Below are 18,196 nucleotides of genomic sequence, written 5' to 3'. Positions count from 1 at the left end.
AAAATCGGTGAAATCTGGTGTCTGTACACTCGTAGATATTTGTAACCAAGATTACAAAATAAGTGGCATTTCCAGAACATTTTGGAACTGGAATGAGAAACCAAGAGTTCCGAGTTAAAGGTAGGCCAAGTAGAGGATCTGAATACATCTGCCTCCCCTACCCCATGGATGCGATCAGCACACAAGCCGGAAATGAGCCATTCTTCTTGGAAGTTCCATATATCAAAGCCCCTCGGCGCAACTCACAAGAAGTGTCCATGCAGGAAAGTTAGCGACCTTCACTTCCCATCACACTCATAGAGATGATGTTCTAGTGCGGCAATGTTAGAGCAGCAAGACCTACACACGGTTATTCTACACCGTCCGATTAACACATCTCAAGAAATGTTGATTTCTCAATGTAAATTAATGAAAGGATAGAATTAAATGCAATGTTATTCGAGTATGCCCTAGTGTCTTTTAGCAGACACTTTACACTAATAGAAACAAAAAAAGTAGCAGTTGACCTTTGACAGAGGTCAGATCTTCCACTTTCACCTTGTCTGAGTCTTATATGACGCATCTCTTAAGTCTGTAACAGAAATTGGTCGCTGTAAAACAACCTTTGATTACACGGCTTCAGCAAAGCTTCCAATCGACAAAAAAATTAACCCAATCGACAAAAAAATTAACCATACCAGTTACCTCGGCCCGGCCGGAAACCGAATCCGGGGCCCTCTGAACCGAAGACCAGTGCGCTCACCGTTCAGCCAAGGGGATGGATAATATAATTAATATGGGAACGACATCTGAATCAGAAAGTTATGGAACCAACAAGAATAGAATTCTAGACGTTGTGCAGATAAAACCAGATTAGGTCCACAGAGAAACAGATGTGATAACATGGTATAAATGATCACGAAGATGTTTCAGTCATAGTTAAAAATAAATGTGATAGAAAGGAAAATTGTAAGGGTAGGACTATTAAGCCGTATCATATAGATAACAAAAACAGAATAACGGAGTTTAGAAAGTAATCAGTGGAAAATCTTAATGTAAAGAAAAGTATAGTCCGCGCACCTTTTAGCGATATTTCTTTGTACGGGGAGGTGGAGTACGTAGGGAACTCTCACGGTTCCGGTAATACTGCCAACTGAATGAAAATGAAATCTGAACTGAATCGATAATATGATCGACCGATACGAATTTTCCAAACCTTTATTATCTTAAGCCAACAACTATGTCATACACACTTTATATAACATTTCGCGATGCGAATCTTGTTCCCAGCATGAATTCTATAGTTTGGCTTTGCTGTGTAAACAACAGTACTAGTACGTAAAGTGTACGCCAGATGTCACACGGCGATTCATAAGCGATTCATAGTTCGTGTTTCAAAGGTTGTCAATACGAATCTCGAAGATACCCGAGGTCGACCTATTCAGCACTAGGGTGTCCATGTATCGCTAAAGGGTGCGCATACGGTATGTATGTATGTATGTATGTATGTATGTATGTATGTATGTATGTTTTTTTTTTTTGCTTTACGTCGCACCAACACAGATAGGTCTTATGGCGACGATGGGACAGGGAAGGGCTAGGAGTGGGAAGGAAACGGCCGTGGCCTAATTAAGGTACAGCCCCAGCATTTGCCTGATGTGAAAATGGGAAAACACGGAAAACCATTTTCAGGGCTGCCGACAGTGGGGTTCGAACCTACTATCTCCCGAATACTGGATACTGGCAGCACTTAAGCGACTGCAGCTATCGAGCTCGGTCTGTATGTATGTATGTATGTATGTATGTATGTATGTATGTATGTATGTATGTATGTATAACATCACCTCCTATTCCACTGGACCGATTTCAACAGAACTTGGTACATAAATAACTACCTGAAAGAAAGAAAATACTGTGGGGGGTAAGACATCTTTAGCACCCCTACAGGTGGGAGTAGGGAGGAGGTGACATGTAACAAAAATGGAAAATAGGGTCGAATCCATAGTTTTAGGGGTAGCTCAGTCCAAGTTCAGCCACCATCGGCATGGGGGGGGGGGAAGGGGTGAAAAAGAAAACGTCCAAATAGATGTATGTACTGGTACAGTATATTCCGGCATATCTCTTGAGCAGACTTGGTACACATATGACCTCCCTGGGAAAAAAATACTGTTGGGGTTATGATACCTCTAGCACTGCTAGGGGTGGAAGCGAGGAGGGGGTGGCATGTAGGCCTAAAAATAATCGAAAACTACCAATATTAGCGTGAAATCCATAGTTCTCGGGGTTGCTGAGATGAATAGCGACACTCCGGATGCCGTTGAAGTCGAAATACAGCCTCCGTCGGCATGGTGGTGAGAAGGGCTGAAAAAGTATATGCCCAAAATGACCGAGATTGTGGATGTATGTATGTGTATACAGGTGGATCTATGATGTTACAAACTTTCAGTGATAATGGAGGACGGCAAATGGATCAATTTGAGATAAGGAACCGTAGTCCGGAAACATTCGAGTCGAAAGTTATTCATAATCCAAATTGTTTAACGTCCGTCCGTTCTTAACAGACACCGGGGTGTCGAAATTTCGTCCCGCAGTAGTTCTTTAATGTGCCGGGGCCATGTGAAAAGCCGTGTGTATGAAACACCTGTCGAGACTTAAGAGTATCCCTTGCCTGCTATGCTGTTCAAACGACACCGGGATATTCGAATGGGTACGACAGAACTTTGTGCGATGAAGCCATGCCTACAGTGACGCAGGGGGACGCTATTTCGAACATTTGTTTTAAATGGAGCAGCTTGTAAAACTTGTGCAGGTAAACGGACTTAAATGAGTAGAACTTTCGACTCGATCTTTTCCGGAATACGGTTCTTCTCAAATTGATCGATTTACTGTCCTCCATCGTCCCTGAAACTTTGTAACATCACGGATACACTTTGTACGTTCAAGAACAGCTCTCAACCAAACTTGGTATATCACACGTACTGACTAGAAAAATACTGTGGGACTGAACACCCCTAGCAACCCTACAAGTGGGGGTGACTAGTTTTCGGAGTCACTGAGATGAATTGTGACACTCAGGATTCCTATGCTGATTGGTAACAGTCTCAGTGACAGTTGGAATCGTGTATAACGTATCTATGGCACATCGCGCCAACACATACAGCCATAACTAATTTTTATTATTTAAATAAAAGGATCAACTACTTCCCAGGCAATGCGGGCTGCCACAAGGTCAAATTTTAAGTAACGCGAAACAAAATTTGTTGCACTGAACACACAATAATAATCCAAAGTACAAAATTATTCGTAAAATATAAATGATCACAATAAAGGAATCTACAAAAAATCGCTTCACACATAATTAACAGGTGAAACAAATCCTAAAAGTGAACATTCAAACAGAGTACCCGCACAGCACCGGGTAATACAGCTAGTAAATAAAAAATGTTAACAGTCTGTAGGGTGGGTTTAAAGCAATAGCTGAGGAGTGTAAAAACAGAGGTATGAATCTCTAAAGTAGGTAAGAAACGATAAAGACCCCACTATATTATAACAGAGAAATAACAAGTTTCAGAAGGTGCAGGTTAGAAAGAAAACAGAGTTAGGAATGGTTGTTGTTGAGAGATTGAAGAAACCTACTAAGAATGTGAATTTAGCAAAACAAAAAAATATCAACTAAGAATAACATGATACAAGCATAATTCGCAGTTATATGAATTTCAGTGAAAAGTGGAAGGGTATGTATAGGTACTTTAAGGCGGAAACAGGTTCCAATAATCATTACTGAATGTGTGCGTGTATGTGACGATTTATAGAAGACAGAAGTTCAGCCAGCAGTATGTAAACATAGTTAGACGTAAAGATCATGACCAGATAGAGGAGATGACTAATGCCCGGTTAATTGGCTGAATGGTCAGCACACTGGCCTTCGGTTCAGAGGGCCCGGGGTTGAAAGCTAGGAAAGCGGCTGAAATTGATATACTGAGGATGCACTAAAGGCAATCGGTTGGAATATAGTATCGTAAGTCTTATTTGATTCCGATTTGCATGAAGGAGCTACAACAAATGAATGGAGAGTTGTTCGAACCCCACTGCCGGCAGCCCTGAAGGTGGTTTACCATTTTCACACCAGGCAAATGCTGCGGCTGTACCTCAATTAAGGCCACAGCTGCTTCTTTCACACCCCTAGCCCTTTCTGTCCCATAGTCACCATAAGACCTATCTGTGTCGGTGCGACGTAAAGCAACTTGTAAAAAAAAAAAAAGTTTCTTCATGTTGATAATGTTTACTCGCTTAGTTGAACCTTACTGCTCCTATAAGTCTCCAGGTGTAATAATTAAAAGAGAATAAAAATTGAGCAAGAATAGTGTAATAGGAAAGACCTAAGAGACCAGTCTAAAATTTTCACACAATATTCGTAAGTACTTAAAAATATACGTGTCAACACCTGTGTGCGTATTATACACGGCCAGCAAGCTTGCAATTTTAGTGGAATCTGATCCACAGAGACATGATATTTCATTTCAAGAATTCAAACTGCACTGACAGGTATTCGAACCACGACCGCCTTGGTAAGAAGCCAGTGCCAATCATCCCGCTGTTCGAAGGCCTTCCTTGCTAATTACTGCTCGAATACATACTAAACATCTCAACTTCACGGCGAAAATATTGACTCAGAATAAATGAAAATTTCGAGCAACATGCTCTATCGTTACATCAAGTACATCTGATACAGCTTGGAATGTAATACGAACTGATTTTTTTTTTTTTTTTTTTTTTTTTTTTACATGTCAAGAAATATTCGAATGAAACATCACCTGCAGAAGGGAATAAGGATAAAAAGGAAATTAAAAGGGTAACAAGTACTTACCGGGTGGTACTGCCGAGACTTGGTCTTGGGAGACAACTGTGCAGTGGCTTGTGAGCGGCCGTAGCGAGAGGCCCCGGCAATACTTGAACCGCTGGAATCTGTAGCAGCACTGGCGCCCCCAGCAACCCCCGCACGGGTCCTTCTAGTGGCCGACATAACCTTGCTGCCCTCCTCGTCTTCTGACGACTCCTCCTCACCGCTATCGTCAGATTTCTTGCTAGTCTCCTCTTCTTCCTCGTCTTCGTCGTCGGACGACAGTGCACCAGTGTTGTTGAAAACCTTGCGAATAGGGACGGGCGACGGAGAGGCGCGAGGCACAGTATCTTCGCGCCGCCTCCTGCTGCCGCCTCCATGCTGTCGGCCGCTGCTGGTGGTGTGCAAGGCCGTGCTGTTGCTGCTGCCGTCTACACCACCGCTTTCGCTGCCATCAAATCGTCGTCGTCTCTCCGCAACGGTCCTCTGCGGCTCTTCTTCTCCATTGTTACCATTATCGTCATTGTTACCGGGATTCCTGCTATACCCCGGACCATCCTCGTCGCCAGATGACGAGGACGACTCAGAGTCGGATGTGTTATTGTTATTATTACTAGCCGAGGCGTTACTGTTGAAATGTGAAATTACCTCATTGACAGAAGCACGACTACGGCGCTCTGTGGAGGGAGTGACGGCGGCAGTGAAGCAACCTCCGACAGCACCTCGTGACCCAGAGAGTCGGCTGTTCGTTGTAGAGACCTTAGTCTCCGCGGGCTGCGTTGTGGAACCCGATCGGCGCGAGTAACTGCTAGTGGTTGAAGATGCTGCCGGTGGCCTGCCAATGTCACTAACGTAATTGGACGGTGAATACTTGTTGTACAGCTCAGCTGCGGATAAACCAACACTGATCGTTGATGCCGAGTTGTACCGACGTCCAAGAGTGGACGATGGAGTAGTCGAGCTGGCTGCAGAGGCAGAGGACGTCTCACGGCTCTCGCTACGGTCGCGAGAAGACGACGTGAAACGTCCGGAGTCATCAGATAACGAGCTTGTACGCGAGTACGATGGTACGGACGATGTTCTGAAAAAAAGAAAGAGAAAAAATAGCTGCATCTCTTTTCCTAGCAGAAAAATATTCCCATAACAAATATCAGACATGCGTATACAGAGTGCTCTTTTTTACTTCCAGCTGCATTTCGAAAGCAACAAGTTTTCAAGAAAACAGCTTATGGTAAATGTTTCTTTACTTGAGGAGGAAAATATGCCATTAGTTACATTTTATTTAGTGAAAGCTTAAATTTTAAATTTGAAACACCATTATTATCACAATCTGATTTTACACACACACAAAAAGCAAGCAACTTTTGTCTCAAGCAACGTTTAATAAATCAACCGTTATTTTATAAAATATTTCAGATAATTGAAAAACATCATTACACGCTAATACTTTGCAAGACTAACTTAGATAGACTAACAAACAGTTTAAACACAACGTTAAGTTTAAGTTTCTTTTGTTTACCTTTCTCACAAACAAGCATTCAATGACTTAACAACTGTGTAGGATTAACTTAGAAGTTATTATTTATTTATTTATTTATTTATTTATTTATTTATTTATTTATTTATTTATTTATTTATTTATTTATTTATTTATTTATTTATTTATTTATTTATTATTTATTATTTATTTATTCATTCATTTACATGGCGTGGCTCAGGTTACGAAGCGTGCTATTCTGCCCAATCATGATTTATAACACTATAATGTACAAGACAGTTTAACAATATGTTGCACATATTACATATACACTATAATACTCAACTGTACCCCGCCTGGTAGATATGATAGTTAAGGCGTCAAATCTATACAGTATAGTCTGACACCGTGGTTAGCCGGTTCGAGTCCTGTTGGTCGAAAAAACAATCACCATCAGGAGTTGGCCGACAGGTAGGAGAGGTGGCGGTATACAATTTATAATCACAAGATTGCGTTCCTAAAGCCTAGATTCAGTATGCCTGACCAGTATAGTTTGTAAAATACTGGAGAGTTTAATATCAAAGTACATCAGAGGGATAAGTAATGATAAAAATTGGTTCATGAGAAGCCAGTATGGATTTAGAAAGAAATTTCCTTGTGAGGCACAACTGGTGGGATTTCAGCAGGACGTATCAGATCAGTTGGATTCAGGAGGCCAGTTAGATTGCATAGCCATAGATCTTTCCAAAGCCTTTGATAGAGTGAAACATGGGATATTATTAAAAATGGAGGGAATAGGATTGGACGTAAGGGTTACACGTTGGATAAAAATATTTCTAAATTCAATGGTTCAGAAAGTCAAAGTAGGAAATAATGTATCGCAGGAAGAGAAAGTTTGGAAGGGAATTGCACAGGGTAGGGAATAATATAACATCAAAAATCAGATATCCTTCAGTTCTACTTCCAACTCTCGCACTGAAATCGCCCATTAGCAATATCCTATCCTTCCTGTTGATCCTGACGATGATGCCACTGAGTGCTTCCTAAAACTTGTCTACCTCATCCTCAACTGCACCTTCATATGGTGAATGCAGTGAGACAATAACTCTCGTCCTATTTCCTCCAACTGCTAAATCTACCTACATTTAGGTGCCTAACATAAATTACAGTGGGTGCGCAACAGTATTCCTGATGAACAGTCCTATCCCACACGCTTCCCTTCCCTTTCTAAACTTCTCGTAAGAATACTTTATAATCTCTCTCTTCCTCGTTATCTCTCCTTACCCGAATATCACTAACTCCTTACACATCAAGACGCATCTTCTTTGCTGACTCAGCCAGTTCTACTTTCTTTCTTCCATAAGCCTCATTAATATTTATAGCTCCCCACAGAATTCCATTTCATTCGCCAAGTTATTTCCAAGAAGTCCTCCACCTATCAAAAGGAAGTAGAGGGACTCCGTTACTCCCACAGATCCGAGTGTGCTCGTATATCCAGAGGTCGGAAAATCCTGCGAAGCAGGATGCTACCCTACTTACACATACTCAGTGAGCATTTTTCTCCTGGTTATAACATACCTGTAAAATAATGGTAACAGAATTACATGTTTTGCTCTAAACGAACATCCTAGGATTCTTTCAAATGACTTCTGACCGTGCGTACACTCAACCCCACAGAATTTGGCCGCTAGCTAAAATCAAAGAATCCGTCATATTAGAGATCCACCAATCAGGGTAAACCAGCAATGGCATTGAAATGGAAGCATGCAATAGCATCTTCTTTGTAGACATCAAAGATATCAGATTTCTGGATCGACGCATGAGACACAAACAACAGCGAAGGAATTTGTTTCTAGAAGGTAAAGGGGCAGCTATATTTCCCATAAACCTGTTAATAATATACCTCATCGCTAAGCGGAGGTTCTGACGGTGGGATGTAGTAGGTTAGTTGGTACATGTATATGGGCGGTAGATTATAAATTGCAATGGTTCAAATCCAAACAGTGCTCGCTACCTTTTCTCAATCACTAATTAGAACATTTGTAAGCACAGTCGCTTTCTGGAATACACTAACAATAATGACGAGTAATAGCTACGGTATTTCCCTTATTTCGTTTCATATCTCTGTATAGCAGTATTTGATCCATTAATAACATAGATAAAATGGTAAGCGTAGAGAGGAGGAATTTTATATTTGGATTTTGTTGTAATTACTTGCGTTTAATTAGAAAATAGTGTATGGTTTGACGCACAGAATATGTTAGTTCATCGCTACATAAAGCATAATGTAAATGGACTCGTCTTTGATTCCCATTACTGAAGGCAACAGACATAACGAGGATTGCTGTATTTCAATAGAAGTATCTCGATTTACCTGTGGGCTGCCCAGTGAAATAATAGCTCGGCCATTAAAACGGTTGGATTGTGTCATATACCGTAGTTGACAGTTGAACGTGGAATCCAAGTCTCTACCGTTTTGTGTGTTTAACGTTATTACTATGCTTGGCATTACTAACCATCGGATGATGCCGTGGGAGAGAACAGACTCCAAGTGGAATTACCCTATTACTATTTCGACGGTTTTTGTTGACGCCGAGGCGCCAGAATGTTGTCCCGCAGCAAGAGTTCTTTTACATGCCAGTAAATATACCGACAAGAGGCTGACGTATTTGACCACTTTCAAATACCACCGGACTGAGTCACAATGGAACCTGCCAAGTTGGGCTCGGAAAGCCAGCGCTCTACCGTCGAAGCCTACTGATGATACTTTTACAGCAGCTAGAACATACAGGGTGTTTCCGTGATGATACAGACTTTCAAGGTCACTAGTATGAATTTGAGACTGGGGATCCCGGCCCGGAAACGTCTCAGTCGCTGGGTATAAACCAAGTTTGTTGTGGGATACTTATGCACGTGGGATTTAAGAGAGTCATTTTTGTATGGAAATTTAACACCTTTATTTACCTGCACTACATGCACACACTACGAAGACCCGAACAGCTGTACAAAATAGCGTTCTCCAGCTTCGACTACGTCGCAGGAAGTTCCAGCGTATCCAGTCGAACATCTCTGGCGTCGTTCTAGCATGTCACTAGCAGTGAGGATTCTTGCCAGAAGGTACGAGTTTTTTTTTTTTTGCTAGTTGCTTTACGTCGCACCGACACAGATAGGTCTTATGGCGACGATGGGATAGGAATGGCCTAGGAGTTGGAAGGAAGCGGCCGAGGCCTTAATTTAGGTACAGCCCCAGCATTTGCCTGGTGTGAAAATGGGAAACCACGGAAAACCATCTTCAGGGCTGCCGACAGTGGGATTCGAACCCCTATCTCCCGGATGCAAGCTCACAGCCGCGCGCCTCTACGCGCACGGCCAACCCGCCCGGTATATAATGAGTTCTTGGTTCAAGGAAATTACAGGGGTTAGACCTTCACTTTTGTTGTTCATAGATTACACTGATCACACACAGAAAATTATAAAGTGGCAGTGAAGGATTCAGTTAAGTCGAAATGTAGTAAACAATTTGGTCTATGCTCGATTTCAGTCCCTACATGTATTTTGCAGACAAGACACTTCCTGTAAATTAACAAGAAATCAAGTAGGGTCAGATCAGGCGAACGAGGTGGCCGTGCAAAGGATTCTCCTCTTCTTAACAACTTTTCCGGGAACATCTGATTAAAGTGTTCTCGATATATGAAAAGTGGGCTGGGGCCACATGTTGAAACCACATGCGTTGACAAAACCTATGATCTATGAAAAACTGCGATGGCTGCGTTACTGCAAGTCATGCTGAACGGCCTGATCTAGAGTATAAGGAGCCGTTGTGTAACCTGTATTGACATGCGAGGTCATCACACCACCGGCGGAGGGACACCACACACGGCCAGTGTCACCCACTGCCTATGTCTGGTTTTCCTGTATACCAGATATTAGTGATACTGTGTTACGATACAAATTGTTGTCAGGGCTCCTTTAGTGCACGCATTATCATCGTGTACCATGTTTTTTTCGTGGATCTCGAAAATCCCCTTAACTTATGGACATACGTGTACTTTCCCAAATAAATGGATTCATAGAAAGATGAATACCGAATAGCCTGCAAGATCCCCTGATACAAGCGTCTTAGATTTCTTTCTAGGGGGCACCAAAAATCAGTCTTCTACAATTGAATTCCAACGAAGGATAACCATAGATTGCAGGAATATTCCTAAATGCCGGTTTCAGAATGTTAGACGAGCTTTTGAAAAAATACAAGTGCTATTCTAGTATGGAATGAAATGGAGCACATTTTAAATTCTTATAACATTGATTACTGATGAACAGCCCGCCTGCTGGGCATGATCGTTAAGGTGTCATGTCTATATGGTCTGACACCGTGGTTAGCTGGTTCGAATCACGTTGGTGCACAAAAATCACCATCTGAATGTTCACCGGCAGAGTAAGAGAGGTGGTGCTATACAATGTCCAATCAATAAATTGCGTGCGAAAATCCTGGGTTCAATTCCAAACCTCTCCTCAGTGTTCATATGGAATGAGGGCATGTGATGCTCTTGATGGTGATTCGTCCGTCGGATGGAGACTTTAAGCCTTGAGCAGACCCCTTGGTACTATTTGACAGGAGCAAGGTATTTGCCGCCGCCCGGTTTCACCCTTCCTACTATAATATAACACGTCATTCATTCCATTGCATTAACTCCTCTGATAAGGTTGACATCAGAAAAGGCATCCGGTCGTAAAAACTCGCCACGAAGATTAATCTTATTTCATACTCGACCCCATAGAGAAATCGAACAAGAATTGAACATACATTAATGATGAACAACTGTTATTTTTAAAGGCAATTTCCATTTTGTATTTCGCAATTATGAGAAAGGTAAACAAAATCAATTTCTGTGTTTAAACTGAGTTTATGTTTTGTTGAATGCAAACGAATGATATCTAAGTTAATCTTTCGAAGTATTAACGTAATGTTTTTAAACCTTCTTAAAACTATTAACTACCGGTATAATGAAAAATATTTGAGACAGAAATTGTCTGCTTTTATTGCATAAAACCAAAATCTGATTAAGAAATTAGGGTTTTCATTTAAAAATAGAGTTGTACTTGAAAAGTCCTTGAAAAATTCCTAAATAAAATGTAACTAATATCATTGTTTACCCCCCTCAAATGAAGAAATATTTGCAACAAACCGGTTTCTTTAACGGCATTGCTTTCGAGATAAACAACTGGAAGGTAAAAAAACCCACCCTGTTCTTAGCTTGTAGGTCATGAATACATACATACATACATACATACATACATACATACGTAAACTCTAAATTATAAAATTACTATCTTCAGCAGATCTTAAGTTGAACCAAACTGAATACAAATTACAATCTACTGTGAATACATGCCCCGGTATTATAATACGACAACGGTAGCACTTCATGTAGTTGTTCAAATATTAGTTCCTTATTTATGCAATATTTATATACTGTAAGAATTTATGCATTAACAGCTCTACTTGCTTAAAAGAAATACATTTTTTTATGTAAAGAGTAAAAAGATTACGTAAAAAATCTAAAAGATCTTCAATTTAGACCTTTTTCTGGATTTCACTAAAGTTATAACATCGCGTAAGAAATGAACGACGAACAACTTTCAGTTACTTGTGCTTTTAAAAGAAAGTAAGGCACCCGTACGTGGTAAAAGTTCACCCTTCGTCATCTGATATCCTACAGAGATGCGCTTACTGCCTCACGGAACTAGACTGTTTATCATAGATACAGGATAGGAATGGCAGGAGGGGGGTATTCATTCTGGTGAAAGAAGAATTTGTAAGGTACGAAAAATGTAAAGATAAGAAACATATAATTCCAGGTGTAAGGCTCCTCTCCAAAGATATTTTAGGAGTGTATAGATCTAGAAAGGGTGACGCACACGCTGATTCAGAATTATCTGATAAGATAATAAGCTATGTGGGAAACGATACGGAAAAGTACGTGTGTGTACCAGGTGATCTCAATTTATCAAATGCCAATTGGGAAGGTAATGCGAACGACAGGAGGCATGACTAACAAATGACAAATGAGTTAATCTGGGAAGGACAGCTGAATGAGAAACTGATGGAACCAACCAGAGGAAAGAATGTTCTGGATGTGGTGCTGGTAATACCAGATGAGCTCTATAGAAAAACTGAAGTAATATGTGGTATTAGTGATCACAACGCTACTTTGTCGTAGTTAGAAATAAATATGATAGAAAGGAAGGTCTTAAAAGTAGAACTATTAGGCGGTTCCATATGGCTGATAAAACAGCAGTGAGGGAGTTTTGATCAGTGGAAAACTATAAATAAAAATGTAAACAGACTGCGCGATGGGTTTTAAGCCATTGTTGATGAATGTGGAAACAGATATGTACATTTGAAGGTGATAAGGAATGGTAAAGATCCGCTATACTATAACAGAAGCAAAGGGAACAGAAAGGAGGTGCAGGTTGGAAAGATTTAGAGTTAGAAATGGTTGTGAAAGTAAGGAGAAACTGAAGGAACTTCCTAGGAAATTGAATCTAGCGAAGAAGTTAGCTATGGATAACATGATAACAAGCATAACTGCCAGTCATACAAATTTTAGTGAAAAATGGAAGAGTATATATACCGGTAGGTACTTTAAGGTAGAAAAAGGTTCCAAGAAGAACATTTCGAGTGTGTATGCGAGGATCTACAGAAGGCAGAAATATTCAGTAAGCAGTACGTAAAGATTGTTGGTTTTAGGGAAAATGTCCAGATAGAAGAGGTGACTAATACTAACGAAGTATTGAAATTTACCTACGATAATAAAGACATTTGCAATAAGATACAAAAGTTGAAAACTAAAAAAGCTGCCGGAATTTATAATATTTCGGGGGATATACTAAAGACAATGGGTTGGGATATAGTGCCATATCTGAAGTACTGTACTTATTTGATTACTGTCTGCATGAAGGAACTATACCAAATGAATGCAGGGTTGTTGTAGTGGCTCGTGTAAAGCTGAAAATTACAGGCCACTCAGTTTGATATGTGTTACACGTAAGCTTTGGGAAAGCCTAATTTCTGATTATATTAGACATGTTTGCGAAATTAATAACTGGTTCGATAGAAGGCGGTTCGGGTATAGGAAAGGTTATTCCACTGAAGCTCAACTTGTAGGATTCCAGTAAGATATAGCAGATATCCTAGATTCGGGAGGTCAAATGTACTGTGTCGCGATTGACCTATCCAAGGCATTTGATAGGGTAGATCATGGGGGATTACTGGCAAGAGTAAGTGCAATTGGACTAGACAAGAAAGCGACTGAATAGGTGACTATTTTTCTAGATAATGGAATTAGAGTTGGTGAAGCATTATCTGATCACGTAACCATTAAGAATGGAATTCCTCGAGGCAGTATTATTGGACCTTTTATGTTTTCTTATATATTATGATATCAGCAAAGAACTGGAATGAGAAGTAAGGCTTTTTTGCGGATGATCTTATACTGTATGGAGTAATAAATAAATGACATGATTGTGAGCAACTGCAAAAAGATCTCAAAAATGTTGTGAGAGTACAATAAACGGGGATAAAAGTCAGGTTGTGAGTTTGGCTAACAGAAAAAGTTCTCTCATATTTAATTACTGTGTTGATGGGATGAAACTTCCTTATGGGGATTACTGTAAGTACCTAGGTGTTAATCTAAGGAAAGATCTTCATTGGGGTAATCACATAAACCGTATTGTAAATAAAGGGTACAGATCTCTGCACATGATTATGAGACTATTTAGGGGTTGTAGTAAGGATGTAAAGGAGAGGGCATACAAGTCTCTGGTAAGATCCCAAATAGAGTATGGTTCCAGTGTATGGGACCCTCACCAGGATTACTTGATTCGAGAACTGAAAAAAAAAAAAAAAAAAAGCTGGGAAGGCTTGGGAGAAAGGAGACGAGCTACTCGACTAATGGTATATTCCGAGCTGTCAGTGGAGAGATGGCGTGGAATGATATTAGTAGACGAATAAGTTTGAGTGGTGTCTTTAAAAGTAGGAAAGATCACAATATGAAGATAAAGTTCGAATTTCATGAGGACAAATTGGGGAAAATATTCGTTAGGGATTGGAATAATTTACCAAGGGAGATGTTCAATAAAAATACAAATTCTTTGCAATTATTTAAGAAAAGACCATTAAAGAACAGATAGGATATCTGCCACCAGGACAACTGCCCTAAATGCAGATCAGTGGTGACTGATTCATTAACTGATTCATTCATTCATTCATTCATTCATTGATCGATTTATTTGAAACAAAGATGATATTCATATTTCCTATATTGTTAAACAATACGAAAATATCTTTCGTTCTTGATCATTACAATATTCTCTCCTGGCATAAGGAAAGTGAAACAGCCTCCTTGAAAACTGCTACTTTTAAACCTACATATTTGCCAACATACCAGAAGTCCAAAAGTAAATGAACAAGGAGACAGACTTGAAACGTTCTTTTAAAATTTATTTCGCGATTATCTCCCAATCATGCGTTTGCAATTATTAACGCATGGAATATTAAACTGGTGTCCTCGCTCCGCGGTAGTGAAAGCTCTTTTCAGGTCCACCCACAATGGAGGTGAGCTACCCGTTCCATGTTATCCACATACCAGATCTCCTCTGGCAGTACGAGGAATCGAACCCGGGCCTCTTGAGACAGCAGCTAACAGTGCTAAGCGTTACGCTACGCAGGCGGACAACGCCTGGGATAAACCGTGCTACAATACCCAGGAAACTGGTGTAATCAAATGGTGATAAGTATGAGAAAATGGGGCATCAATTTCAATTACAAAAATTAGGCTTTAAGAAAAACAATACAACAAAAATAAAACTACCTTTTTTCTGCATTTAAGAAGACAGCTGGCATTTCTAATTTCGCCAACTTAGTGACATCAGGGAAAATTGTTTGAGAAGAATGAATACTAAACGCAACATCCGACAAACATGATCTAGTTTTTCTACAATTAGTTTTCTTACAAATTTGGCTGAAGCCTATTCAAACTTATGCAGAATAGGGCGTCATATACATGTTTAATTCAAGCGACATGTGTTCGATATTTCTAAATCCCTGTCGAAATGCTTAAAGGCTTCGCAATTTCTATCAAAGTTACAATCGGGCAAGTAACGTGGTTTGTATTTTTTTTTTTTTTTTTGCTATGGGCTTTACGTCGCACCGACACAGATAGGTCTTATGGCGACGATGGGATAGGAAAGGCCTAGGAGTTGGAAGGAAGCGGCCGTGGCCTTAATTAAGGTACAGCCCCAGCATTTGCCTGGTGTGAAAATGGGAAACCACGGAAAACCATTTTCAGGGCTGCCGATAGTGGGATTCGAACCTACTATCTCCCGGATGCAAGCTCACAGCCGCGCGCCTCTACGCGCACGGCCAACTCGCCCGGTAACGTGGTTTTGAAGATGGGAATTCTTTCAAAATCTTCCTCCCGTAAATATTTTTCGAACAGTCAGAATTACGTCCCATATCCCACATAGCACCAATCATTATATTTTGGACTTGCAATGAAACATTTAATGATTTCAATGTCGGCTAAAATTGCGACATCACCAACCCAGCGCAAGCGTTCTTACATCGCCATAATCATTGCGAGAGAGTAGTGAAGGTAAACCCTGGGCAAACACGGGGCTGCGTCAGGGCTCCCTACCCCTCAAACGCAGAGTTGGAATGACCATACCTAAGAAACCCGTGAAATATCCGAATATTGCTTAGACATTATAATTTTAAAAATAGACCGAAACTGACGCCACAGTGTCTAATATCTATGCGTTCTTCCATAACGACCAACACGGGATGCCCCATCGGGGTCAAACAACATCTCATGTTGTTTAACTTGTGGAAGCTCAACAAATTCAGTGAAATAATATGGCTAAGCTCTTAGCTTATTCCAAGAAATCATTTCGTAAACTGCATATTTAAACAATTTTTACAAATTCGTTTCAAAGAGGCAGATTCAATATCCTTGAAGTCGTAAGATTTCAACGTTCCAGTAGATTTTTTTTTCTTTTTACAAATTGCTTTACGTCGCACCCACACAGATATGTCTTATGGCGACGATAGGAGTGGGAAGGAAGCGGCTGTGGCCTTAGTTAAGAATTAGCCCCAGCATTTGGCTGGCGTGCAAATGGGAAACCAAGGAAATCCATCTCCAGGTTGCCGACAGTGGGGTTCAAACTCGCTATTTCCCGGATGCAAAGTCACAGTTCCGTGCCCCTAAGCGCACGGCCAACTCGCCCGGTCCTTTCACAAGAGAGATGCATCATATATCAAAGCAACTTCTAGTTATTGCCGTTTTATTTAGAGACGTGCGATATCGCTGTCGGTGGCGCGAACTTAATGCATGTAAAAAATCCGCCATTTGTAAAGACATAAATAATAATTCATTAACCTATATGTGTATGGTACCTTTAAGGCTGTCTACAACTTTCTGAATCTGTCTTTTCTTGTGTGTTATATATATTACTAAAAATCTCAGTTGCCAAAGATGGCTACTTTCCATAAACTCCGGAGAAAGTGGGAGAAAGTTGCGTTACAATTCTATAATGCTGCTGATGATAATGATGCTTTTTGTTTAAAGAGGTTTAACATCTAGGTCATCGGTCCGTAATGGTACGAGGTGAAACGAAATATAATGATAATTACAATTTTAAAATTTATCCACCTATGATTAAGAATCAATATGAATCTAAATCAGCTCTTACTATTTCGCAATGCTTTAATTCCTTATGAAATTAGAGGATAGTTGCCTAGTTGTACTTCCTCCTAAAACAATAACCACCACCACCACCACCACCACCACCACCACCACCACCACCACCGCTTCCTCCTTGTAAAATTATATAAAAATAGATCGAAATAGGATAAGTGAGATTGGGAGATGGAGCGGCAGGCAACCTCTCTTCCAAATAAGCTGAGAACGATAAAAAGAACTACGAAGATGATAGCATATATACACTGACTGACAGAGCAAATGCAACACCAAGAAGGAGTGGTCAGAACTTTATGCCAATTGCAGGGTAGACTGACGTCACTGAGGTATGCTCATGATGTGAAATGCGCCGCTGTGCTGCGCACGTAGCGAACGATAAATGGGACACGACGTTGGCGAATGGCCCACTTCGTACCGTGATTTCTCAGCCGACAGTCATTGTAGAACGTGTTGTCGTGTGCCACAGAACACGTGTATAGCTAAGAATGCCAGGCCGCCGTCAACGGAGGCATTTCCAGCAGACAGACGACTTTACGAGGGGTATGGTGATCGGGCTGAGAAGGGCAGGTTGGTCGCTTCGTCAAATCGCAGCCGATACCCATAGGGATGTGTCCACGGTGCAGCGCCTGTGGCGAAGATGGTTGGCGCAGGGACATGTGGCACGTGGCACGTGCGAGGGGTCCAGGCGCAGCCCGAGTGACGTCAGCACGCGAGGATCGGCGCATCCGCCGCCAAGCGATGGCAGCCCCGCACGCCACGTCAACCGCCATTCTTCAGCATGTGCAAGACACCCTGGCTGTTCCAATATCGACCAGAACAATTTCCCGTCGATTGGTTGAAGGAGGCCTGCACTCCCGGCGTCCGCTCAGAAGACTACCATTGACTCCACAGCATAGACGTGCACGCCTGGCATGGTGCCGGGCTAGAGCGACTTGGATGAGGGAATGGCGGAACGTCGTGTTCTCCGATGAGTCACGCTTCTGTTCTGTCAGTGAGAGTCACCGCAGATGAGTGTGGCGTCGGCGTGGAGAAAGGTCAAATCCGGCAGTAACTGTGGAGCGCCCTACCGCTAGACAACGCGGCATCATGGTTTGGGGCGCTATTGCGTATGATTCCACGTCACCTCTAGTGCGTATTCAA

At 41.2% G+C, this 18,196-nt stretch overlaps 1 protein-coding gene across 3 annotated transcripts in view; it reads right to left on the bottom strand.

Annotated features, from left to right (window-relative positions):
• Nucleotides 1-18,196, bottom strand: part of LOC136856844 (ubiquitin carboxyl-terminal hydrolase 2) — a 434,922-nt gene that overhangs the window by 188,982 nt on the left and 227,744 nt on the right. For all 3 annotated transcript variants that reach the window (XM_067135022.2, XM_067135020.2, XM_067135019.2), the window contains exon 3: nucleotides 5,468-5,900. In XM_067135022.2, the coding sequence (XP_066991123.1) occupies nucleotides 5,468-5,900 (433 nt within the window). The remainder of the gene's footprint in view (nucleotides 1-5,467; nucleotides 5,901-18,196) is intronic.

This window comes from Anabrus simplex, chromosome 1, assembly GCF_040414725.1.
Source record: "Anabrus simplex isolate iqAnaSimp1 chromosome 1, ASM4041472v1, whole genome shotgun sequence".
Lineage (NCBI taxonomy): Eukaryota > Metazoa > Arthropoda > Insecta > Orthoptera > Tettigoniidae > Anabrus > Anabrus simplex.
This window is presented reverse-complemented; position numbering and strand designations above follow the sequence as displayed.